Source organism: Notolepis coatsorum, assembly GCF_963971535.1.
Source record: "Notolepis coatsorum genome assembly, chromosome: 12".
Taxonomy (NCBI): domain Eukaryota; kingdom Metazoa; phylum Chordata; class Actinopteri; order Aulopiformes; family Paralepididae; genus Notolepis; species Notolepis coatsorum.
Genome location: NC_140176.1, coordinates 8,238,156 through 8,249,503, shown reverse-complemented (window position 1 = coordinate 8,249,503; position 11,348 = coordinate 8,238,156). Strand labels below are relative to the sequence as shown.

Sequence of the window (11,348 nt, the reverse complement as noted above, 5' to 3'; positions counted from 1 at the left end):
CTTGATTTTGGGAAAAAGTGCCAACCCTATTTTTTGTGCCCATAGAGTTCATCAAACAGAGAAGAACGGGGCTCCATGAGTTCATACAGAGGCTTGTCTCTCACTCACAACTCCGCAACCAGTAAGTACTGTTCTGTGAGAGCGTGATCTCAACGACAACAACCATTTTAAGAATTCGCATAATGTTCTTCCTGCTCCCCAGGACCATTCAGTCAGTATTAGTCATCACACGTACCTTGTTAGTAGAATTGTGCATTCCTTAGAAAAAAAAAGAAGAAAAACTTGTCTCAATACCGTGCACGTTCAGCCCTGTGTCAATAATATAATGTAAGCGTTTCAGTGTTAAAAAGGACAACGCTACTGTAGAATAGCCAGATAGCTTTTCAGTAGAAAGCTATCTGGCTGCATGCTAGCTTAGCACAATGAATGGAAGCGGACATGACCGGTCAGCCTTCGGGAGAGGTGTTAGTTGGGACAATGCCTAGGCTAACCGGTCGTGTCCACTTCCATTCATTGTGCTAAGCTAGGCTAACGTGCAGCCAGATAGCTTTCTACTGAACGCACAGAGATGAAACTGGTATCTATCTTCTGGTTTCTCTCTGGAGAAGACGGTAAGCTAATTTCCCAAAATGTTGGCGTGTTCCTTTTAAGCAACAGTTTTGGAGGATTAAGAAAGGAGGGTGTGTTTGAGATGCATCAATTGTAAGACTGTGCCTTTAACCTTCCAGCCAAGATGTCCGAGACTTCCTGCAGATGGACAAGACCCTGAACCTCTCCGATGCCTCCGAGGATGAGGACGACAAAGTGAGTGACTGTCCGAACCGACCAACCACATGTGTGGTTGTTGTTGCAGACCAGCCAATCGTTATTGGGGGTGATTGGACTGACTTGTCATTGTGGGCGGTGCCTAACCTCATTGTTATGTCCTCCCTTCAAATGTGTGAAAGGAGAATTTACATTTACATCATGTTCTTTACATCAGAATTCTTGGCGGGACACACACACACACACAAAGGAATAAGAAGAGCGGCAATCAAACTGGGAACCTCCGGATTACCAGACGACTGCTCTACCTCCCGAGCCATTGTTGCCCCACACACTGTTCGAAGATTTAGCAGTAAACAGGGTTCCTGCGGGGATTCAAAAAGCCTTCAATTTAATAACCTGAATTCTGATTTCGATAGGTCTTAAAAATGTATTGGATTAGGAAGTTACTTCTATGTTGCGATAACTTCTCTGTATCTTGTTTTAAATGGGGGTAACGTCCGGGCTGCAAAGTAAGCAGTACGGTAATAGCAGGTCAGTCCCTTGAGACTTGGTGGCGGTGGTCAGAAGGCCAGCAAGCAGTGCGTTGCAGTAGTCGATGCGGGAGATGACTGTTGATTGGATGAGGAGTTGGGTGGCTTCTTTTGTCAGGAAGGGGCGGATCCTTCTGACATTGCTCAGGAGGAATCTGCAGGTTCTGGTTGTCGCTGCGATGTGAGCCGAGAAGTTCAACTGGTTGTCATCAACGACAACACCAAGGTTCAGCTACATTCTCGACTGTGATGGAAAGGTCAGGGGGGAGGATTTGGCCGGCAGGTGAGGCAATTCTGTTTAGCTTAGGTTCAGTTTGAGGTGGTTAGTCGTCATCCAGGCGCAGATTTCGGACAGACGGGCCGAGATCCGCTCAGAGACGTGGATATCTGAGGGAGGGAAGGAGAGAAAGAGTTGAGTATCATCGGCATAGCAATGATACGAGAAGGCATGAGATGTGATAATGTTACCCAGAGATTTAGTGTAGAGGGAGAAGAGAAGGGGTCCAAGGACGGAGCCCTGGGGGACACCCGTCTGCAGGTGGCCGACAGGGTCCCTCTCCATGACACTTGGTAGGTGCGGTCATTGAGGTATGATGTCAGCCATGTCAGCACAGAGCCAGCCACTCCCATTCCTGCGAGGGACGCAAGGAATTTCTGATGGTTGACTGTGTCGAAGGCTGCAGATAGATCTAGGAGAATCAGGACAGAGGAGAGGCCTTTCGCTTTTGCTAAGTGAAGTGCCTCTGTGACCGCAATGACTCATTAGGGTCTAGGAGGTCATTCTGTAAGAGATAATCAGTAAGTTGGTTGGATACAGCACATTCAACTGTTTTAGAAAGGAATTCTTTGAATTCTATTCAAAGTGGTCTTAAAAAGGTATTTAAAAAAAAAAGTCTTAAATGTAACTTGTTGAAACCTGCAGGAACCCTGAGTAAGAAGTCAATCTGCCACAGGGTGATTCAGTTTGACGTCCACGTAACGTCGACGAGCCTGTTTGGTCTCCGAGTCCATTTTGTATCGTGTCTTGAATTAAAACCTGAACACAGAGGGAAGTGCAGCATGTTTCCCGTAGTGTTTGTGTTTTATGGCCTTTATAGTAAAAAAAAATAAAAGCCCTTCTTCTAATTGCCACAGTCACCTTACTGACGAAGTCTGAAGTGAAAATGTTTTTGTTGCAGTTTTTCATTGGTTCTGTTTAATTTCCCATTAGCAAAATAGTTGGTTATTAACATAGTTGGCTTAACCCCTAATTGCTCCCGATGAGCAGGTTGGCACCTTGCTTGGATGCCTCCACCATGTGTGAATGTGTGAGTGAATGGGTCAAATGTGAGGAACAAATTGTAAAGCACTTTGGATGAAAGCACTATATAAATTCAGCCATTTATGATATAGGCACATGTAAAAGCATGGACTGTCTCTTAGATACAGTACATGGACTGTCGGGTGCTCAGTGGTCCACAGCCCTGAAGCCGTGAGTCAGTCCCATCCTGACCACTGATCCAGATCATGTTTTCTCTCCCGTTGGAACAGAACAACTCTACCTCCAGAAACATCAACCTGGGACCGTCTGGAAACCCACAGTACGTCCCGTTCTTCTCGCACTCCTCTCACTTTTCACATCCATGTCCATAATTTATCGTTTTTTTTTCTGTTTCTTGGTAAAACAGATGGGTGTTTGTCTGTTTCTTTTCAATAACTATTTAAAGTTTATTATCGGGTTTAGTTCATCATTTCTCCACAAGATATATATATTTATCTTTTTATTTGTTTTTGTTTTTTTTCAGTGCAAAGCCCACAGACTTTGACTTTCTGAAAGTCATAGGAAAGGGGAGTTTTGGAAAGGTATGTGAATAATGTATAATGTACAGTAATAGCAAAATGAAGTCTCCTTCCTTTTATCCCTGTGTGAGAATACTCAGTCCAGTAATTACAACTTTGATACAAGAATAATTTTTTTTAGAACATATACAATTACAATGCCATTATTCAGAAATTGTTTTACTTAAAGGCACACATAATTGTATAAAAAGTCATAAAAGAATGACATAGCTTAATTGGCTTAAGTATAGAAGTGAGCCCTAAATCACTGCAGCTACCTTTGAAAAAAAAAAAAAAAATACCTTTTTTATTTAGTTGGTCTGGTCCTTCTCACTTGGTGTTGTGGGATAGTTCTACTTCTGTAACGGCCTCTTTGTGTAGGAAGTGAGAGTATTGCAGGCGGTTGTGGAATCACACCGTTTCATTGTTTGCACAGGCCGCTGTTTTCCCTGCCGTCGGCACGGTGATCAGGCATGCTTTCTGCTCTCTCGCCCACGTGATGCAGGTTCTCCTCGCCAAGCGGAAACACGACGGGAAGTATTACGCAATCAAGGTTCTACAAAAAAGGGTCATTCTTAACAGAAGAGAGGTATTGATTATTATTATTATTATTTTGAATGAATGAATGACTGAATTTTTTTTTAAACATGAATTAAAAAATAAAGAATAAAAAAGGCAAATATTCATATCACTGTTCAAAAAGGAGTACATTTAGTCATTTAGCTGACGCTTTTATCTTACAAGTTCTGTACGACAAGTCATCAGGAAGGGCACAATTCTATCGGCTGAGTAACGAGCTAAGCTTATCATGCCCTATATACCCCTATCCGCCACTTCCAAGTGGGAACATTAATTAATACTTAAATTATATAATGGAGAATATCCACATTTACAATTTTTTTAAATTAAATATGTATTATTCTATGTATGTATATATAAAATTGTTACCCTAATCCTATCGTATCTAACATGCAGGCGAACATGCAAGTTTTTGTTCATTTGACTAAACCGGGCCTTTCCTCCATCATCAGCAAAAGCACATCATGGCGGAGCGCAACGTGCTGCTGAAGAACGTGAAGCACCCCTTCCTGGTCGGCCTGCATTACTCCTTTCAGACCACAGACAAGCTGTACTTTGTGCTGGATTTCATCAATGGGGGAGAAGTGAGTCGTTTCAGTATGCTGTGATTAACCCTTTCACTGCCACACACGACATAAGGTTAATAACCCTTTGCTATCACACAACCGACGGTCGCGTGGCAGTGGAAGGGTTAAACCTTCTGTGTGTCGTCGCGGTGAAAAGGGTTAACCGTTTTGGTAGTGCGGCGGTGGAAGGGTTAATGTGTTCACACCGCGTTGAGTCACAGGGCTGAGGTGGGGGGGGGGGGGACTCAGAATAGCGGTGGAACAGGATGTGTGCTGTAAGCTGCTTTGATGGGGCCAGCTGAGATTAAAGGGAAAGGAGCTTTGTTTTGTTTTGTTTTGTTCTTTACAGTTTTGAGGTACATGCACCTTACTTGAGGATTATTATTATATATATTTTTTATTATAAATAAATGAAATAAAAAAGTGTGGGGGGGGGGGTTGCTGTAGCTCAGACACTCCTCTACAAGAATTTTAGGAAATGTTGTACTTGTGCTATACTGTTACCGTACTATACTGAGATGTAAACAACTTTTTAAACTCCATGATTTACCCTGCAGTTAAAGCTGTAGTGGTGTATGTAAAAACTGGCATCAGCTGATATCTGTGATCATTAATTTTTTTAATGTATCATCGATCAGATGAGCAAAACTGGGCAGTTATGTAAGTGGAAACGTATCGCGACTGATGATAGCGATTTTTTCGGCATCAATCCTTTGAGCAGAACTAGGCAGATTTTTGTTTGGTTTGAAACGGAAATAAAGACAGATTATTAAACAGTTATTGGTCAGGTACCGCTGACAGCTGGATTGGATCCCAGAGTCTCTGCAGTGGTAGGCGAGTGCTTAGACCTTAGACCTCTATGCTACTCGGCTGCCCTGAGCTTTTAGAAAGATGCTGAATAATCTGTATCCCCGCCCTACTTCCTGTTTACCCACGTGGAAGGCACCTGATTGGATAAATGACATGCTGGCGCTCTGGCGTGACATCTAGTGTCTGAATGTTATCTATAGCACCTTTTTTAAGTTTACATTCAGAATGAAGGACTTTAAAAAGGGATCGTTTATATTTCTTTTACATAATGGTAGTATGAAATACTTGCCAGTAGTGTAAGCGATGCATAGCCTGTTAGATTCAGATTAAGATACATTTTATTGTCATGTCATTCAATACTTTACAGCAAAAAAAAAGAGTGAAATTCACTTTGCTGTGGTTCCTCAACCATAGCAGTATCCAATAATATAAATAAAGTTTAATTAGCATAGAATAAGATAAAATATGACTAAAATAAGATGACTATATACAGTTCTAAAAAGTGTGCAGTGCAGATAACAGGATAGATATTATACAAATGTAAATAACAAAAGGCTGTGTACAGTTCTAACTTGTAAAAAAAGTATGTTGTATGATGTGCAATGAGCAATGTGCAAATTTCTTTTGCAGTGGGTAAAATGCAATGTGCAATACAGTTTGATTGATTTGGTTAGTTAACTCACTGAGGCTCGTGGTCGGAGGTTTTGGCCGTGCTCCAGGCCGGGCAGCTCCAGACGGATGGCACGCTTTGTTTGCATGTTGTGGATTAAAACCCTTTTTTCTTTTTTTTACCGGACCCTGTGTGCCGCCGGGCTGGGTGGCATTCCATCACAGTGTTTACTTAAACAAAGGAATCGTGTACTTTACCCACCACTAGTTAAAGGAACACGCCAACATTTTGGGAAATTAGCTCATCGCCTTCTCCAGAGAGAGACAATAAGATGGATACCAGTTTCCTCTCTGTGCGTTCAGTAGAAAGCTATCCGGCTGCACGTTAGCCTAGCTTAGCACAATGAATGGAAGCGGACAGTGCCGGTTAGCCTTCGGGAGAGGTGTTAGTTGGACAATGCCTAGGCTAACCGGCACTGTCCTCTTCTATTCACTGGATGCCCCAAACGACGCATAGACTCTCTTCTACAGTACATCTTGACTTTCCTCTGTGGCGCTGGGCCGCGTTCAAGCCTTGTCAAGGAAACGTGTGTATAGTTCTCCTTTCAATAGCCAACCCCTCGACGTCAACTCCAGTTTGAGTTGTCATGGAAATTGGAAACCTTTTTTTCTTGTTGTTGTTGTTTTTTTATGCCAAGAAGCACCTGCTCTTGAAATATCTCAATTTGAATTCAAGGGTCAAGGGTTACAGTATTATATTTGAATTTCAAGTCAAGTTAGTCACACGGGGGCGCCCCAGTGGCGAACCACATAGCGCGCTCACGACGAACGACGAACCCGTCGTTATTTGCCGAATGTCTTCCCCCCACTCTGTCTCCCATTCCTCCTCTGTCTCTCCCTACTGGACTGCCCAGTAGAAATAAAGCGATAAAACGCCAAAAAATTTATCTTTACAAGTTAGTCACACGGACGGTTCTCCTTTTTTAGATTTTCCAGCAGCATTCGTCTTGTCTTTAGGGGAATGTTCTAGTAGAATGTTTGCACTGTAGAAGCCCCGGTAGCGTCATTACTTTTACCAACCCAGTTCCGCGTTGCGTTCTGCGATCTGATTGGCCACTGACGTTTCTGGTCATGTGACATCTGCGCCAATCGTGTGACGCCTGTTTCTATCACCGGTTAAGCTTAGGCGACTCTTTCGAAGTTGGTTAAGGTTAGAGTTTGTCTTAGAGCAGGGCGATAGAACACCAGCCCTGATTCCAAACTCTAACCTTAACCAACTTCGAAAGAGTCGCCTAAGCTTAACCAGTAGATAGAACTAGGCGTTAGGTAGTTTGCAGGCTGTTCTAGGCGGAAATAGGTGCAGAAACAGGCGTCACGCGATTGGCGCACATGTCACATGACCAGAAACGTCAGTGGCCAATCAGATCGCAGAACACGAACGCGGAACTGGAAATGGGGTTGGTAAAAGTATAGACGCGCCCCGGTAAGGCACGCCGTAGTCTGGTCTCAGGTCAGTTCTTGACCTCATTGACCCTCCTCCTCACCCAAACACCAGCAGAACATCTGTGGCGGAGGTCATTTGTCCTCTAGGCTAGCCCCCTCCCCCCCCCCCCGCCCCTCCCCTCATCCCACAGGAATAGCTAGTCAAGTGTGACCAGCTGAACTGCTACACTTCCTCAAAGCTGTTGATGTGTCACGGACGTGTGTGTGTGCGCGTGTGCGTGTGTGTGTGTGTGTGTGTGTGTGTGTGTGTGTGTTCATGAAAGAGTTGCCCTCGTTCCTCCATGAACTGTTCCCTTCCAGTTGTGTTTGTGTCGGCGAGCAGCAGCAGCACAGTGCGTTGTTTCAAACAGACTGGGTGATGATTTGAATGTACGTTTTGCTTAACCACACATGTACAGTAAATGTTTTTCTATGTAAAGAAAAGAACTGTGGATGATTGGAGCCGGCTGGGTTTTCACACTAGAATAAATGCTTCCTGACCAGAATGCAGCGTAAGCCAACGCTGCCCTGTAAAAATATTTATTGGCATGTTTTTTTTTCTTCTTTTTACATCCCACGGATAGAACTGGCGAGAAGCATGAATCCAGAATGTCTTATTCAACGTCTTATTCAAACAGGATGTTCAAGCGTTTTCGTTTCCAAGCTTGGTATAATGCTTTGTACCGACGAGCACAATAACAAGATTGGACGAGACTGAAAATACTAACATTAAGATTGGAGAATATTACATAAATATGATTGGACATAATTGAGAATAATAATAGTAAGATTGGAAACTGTTATGTAAATAAGATTGGGCATAAATAATCCGGGGGATAATTATTTACTATTATTTGCAATTCATTCAAGTGATTTGCTATCATTTGGCTGTGCGTATTAGACCTTCACTCCTTTCTGAGTTGTTTTGTAATTTGTAGTTTGTATTAAAAAAAAAAAGAAAAAGATCTGAATCTGGTTGGTGGAACTTTGTGGACAATGCACAAATCTAACCACATCAAATAGAACTTTGAGAATTGAACATTGCAATGGTGATGTAACAATGAGTGCCCATGGTCATTGAAAGCTATGGTGCTCTTGGATTGAAAGAAAGAATGCACTCCAAACCCCAACCCGCCCAGAGCCATGTCCTGAGTGATCGCTTGTTTCATGCAGTCTTTTGTGGTCCACTAGTTACATAGTGAGTAGTAGTGTAACTTACTGAACCCTGCCATTTCAGCTTTTCTTCCATCTTCAAAGAGAGCGGACTTTTCCAGAGTCCAGAGCAAAGTTCTACATTGCCGAAATGGCCAGTGCACTGGGATACCTGCACTCGATCGACATTGTTTACAGGTATATATAATGTGTGTGTGTGTGGAATTGTGGACTTGATATCGAAAGATATCGGCTCTGCCCTTGGGTCCTCTAAATCACTGTACAAGCACTGTACTGTTAAGCCCAGCATGTTTGGCCTGTGTGATAATGAATCCGAGGTGTTCTGTAACATCTCAGCCAACACCCCTGACGTTGTGGTGGTTAATGAGAGTAGTATAGAGAGTAGAGAGGTGTTTATTCTAGAGGTTGGCTGTACCTTCGACCACGGCGTTGCTTTTTGTACACCCATAGAGTAGATATAGTTTTACGGAAATGTCATTGTATCTGTTTTTGATCATCATCTGTTTGGATCATTTGAACATCATCTGTCAATATTGTATGTGTACGATGAATGCTGCTGCACACAGTCACAAACGTAATTGAATGACTCCCAATGTTGCACTGTTAGTGTTTATGTCCTTAATGTACTTTGTATTTATGTGGACATAAATAAAGCATCTAAATTGTGTGTACATTAAGTTCATTAAGTGTTCTGAATGACCAAATCAAAAGCTCATTACCCAGAAAGTTCCAAAAGCCTTGTTCCATGAACATTAATAATAATAATAGACACTCAAAGCACTCCCCACAATGTAGGGTGCAAATTGCCTCCTTCACCACCACTGGTAGCACCCAACCTTGGGCTACGCAGGCTCAATGGCTGCCATACACTGGCACCAGGCACACGTCACATTACACAATGGCTGAACGGCTCAGGAGACAGGGATTGATATCAGTCAATTAAGGGGGAGGGATGATTATATAATTTAGGACCTGCTCCGAGGTCATCAATTGGCACACATGCGATGCATGCATGCAATTCGTATCTGCGATTAACCCGATGTTAATTAGGTGGCCTTGATGTCAGAGACCTGATTGGGAATTTGACCAGGAACGTCTGGGAACCCCGTACTCTTTGCGATAAGCGTCCTGGGTTCTTTAACGACAAGATTCAGTCAGGACTTCGGTTTAGCGTCTCATCCGAAGGACGGCACTCGCAGCTGTATGGTGTCTCTATCACTGTAACATGGGCATTGTTACTGAAGTCCAGAGGACAGAGTGCTCCCTGCTGGACAACAACACCACTTTCCGACAGCAGCCTTGACCGAGGCTCGAACCGGTGATCTTCCGATCATGAGTCCGGAGCTCTACTCATGTAGCCACGCCGCCGGACATTAAAAGTGTCTCTGGGTCAGTTGCTATTTCCAGCTCTCAGTCAGAAGCAGTACTAATTGTCACAAAGTCACACGTCAATGCAGTCATGCTTGCTCATGTAAAATCACAGATTAACTGACACGTGAGTGCAATTTTCTTTCACAAGTGTGTGTGTGTGTGTGTGTCCATAGTACCATAAAGGAACACACCAACATTCTGGGAAATACCATTATTTGCCATCTTCCCCAGAGTCAAACAAGAAGATCATTATCATTTATTATTATTATTATTTTTTTTTATCTCTGTGTGTCCAGTAGCCAGAGAGAGGTCCAGGTGCATGCTAGCCTAGCTTAGCACAAGGACTGGAAGCAGTAGGGAGCAGCTAGCCTAGCTTTAGCACAAGGCCTGGAAGCAATAGAGAGCAGCTAGCCAACTCCGTCAAAAGTGAAGAAATACAACTTCTAACAACTCTAAAACTGAAGCACAGAGATGAAATTTTAATCACTCTTCTCATCTGACTCTGGGGAAGATGGCAAATAAGTGTATTTCCCAGAATGTTCCTTTTAACTAGTGCCCACGTGATTTAAGATGTGTGAAGTGTTGGCCCTAGTCAAATAATATGTTTGACTGAAATAAGCTGGAATGTGTTTTTATGTGAGGAATAGCTTTGCCACAGAGGCAGATGGTCGATGATGGGCAGTAGCATTGTCATTCAGAGACTTTTGGGCAATGAATTTTCATTTATTCTTCTGTTTGTTCCAGGGACTTGAAGCCAGAGAATATCCTTCTTGACCACGAAGTGAGTCTGTCTGTCTGTCTGTCTGTCTGTCTGTCTGTCTGTCTGTCTGTCTGTCTGTCTGTCTGTCTGTCTGTCTGTCTGTCTTGTCTGTCTGTCTGTCTGTCTGTCTGTCTGTCTGTCTGTATTTCTTGTCTGTCTGTCTGTCTGTCTGTCTGTCTGTCTGTCTGTCTTGTCTGTCTGTCTTGTCTGTCTGTCTGTCTGTCTCTATAATCTTAATGTTTGCAGAGCATTACAAAAAAACATATTTTAAATTGTAGCTCTTCTGTTGCCTCAGCCTACATCGTGCTTTGCAAAAACATTATTTCTTTTAACACAACAGCTGAAAGACAAACACGACAACAAGGATGGTGTTGGTATCTGTGCATGTGAATACATCCCTTGCCAAGCAGCTATTTGCTGCATGAAGCCATCATAGTCGGTACAAATGTAAAACCACAAGAAACGGACAGTTAAGAAGGCCTCCCAAATAGTTGAGGACAACACACACACCCTTCACACCCATTACAAACGAATGCCCTCAGGCCGTCGATACAGAGCTTCGACACGGAATAAAAGGGGCTCAGGTAGCTTCGTGCCAACCTCCATCAGACTGCTGAACACCTAGGTCTGGTGGAGGCCGGACTGCCCCCCCCCCCCAAGGACTCTGGACTACTTAAAAAATAGACTCCCCTACCACCTGATGGATGCACATCATCTGTATTATTATTATTTATATACATATAGAATTGCTCCATATGGATTTTAATATATCATGCTTTTAAGTACTGTAGTTTTAATGTAGTCTGTGTTTTTTATAGTGGTCTTTTATTTTCGATTTTTTTTTACTGTAGTTTTAATGTGTTTAATTTTTTATTGTGGTGA

At 43.0% G+C, this 11,348-nt stretch overlaps 1 protein-coding gene across 1 annotated transcript in view; it reads left to right on the top strand.

Moving 5' to 3' along the window:
* sgk3 (serum/glucocorticoid regulated kinase family member 3) overlaps nt 1-11,348 on the top strand; it is a 42,611-nt gene that overhangs the window by 24,836 nt on the left and 6,427 nt on the right. The window contains exons 5-12 of the mRNA XM_084326457.1: nt 46-121; nt 729-804; nt 2,829-2,878; nt 3,083-3,140; nt 3,622-3,705; nt 4,148-4,279; nt 8,400-8,512; nt 10,451-10,487. Coding sequence (XP_084182583.1) covers nt 46-121; nt 729-804; nt 2,829-2,878; nt 3,083-3,140; nt 3,622-3,705; nt 4,148-4,279; nt 8,400-8,512; nt 10,451-10,487 — 626 coding nt within the window. The remainder of the gene's footprint in view (nt 1-45; nt 122-728; nt 805-2,828; nt 2,879-3,082; nt 3,141-3,621; nt 3,706-4,147; nt 4,280-8,399; nt 8,513-10,450; nt 10,488-11,348) is intronic.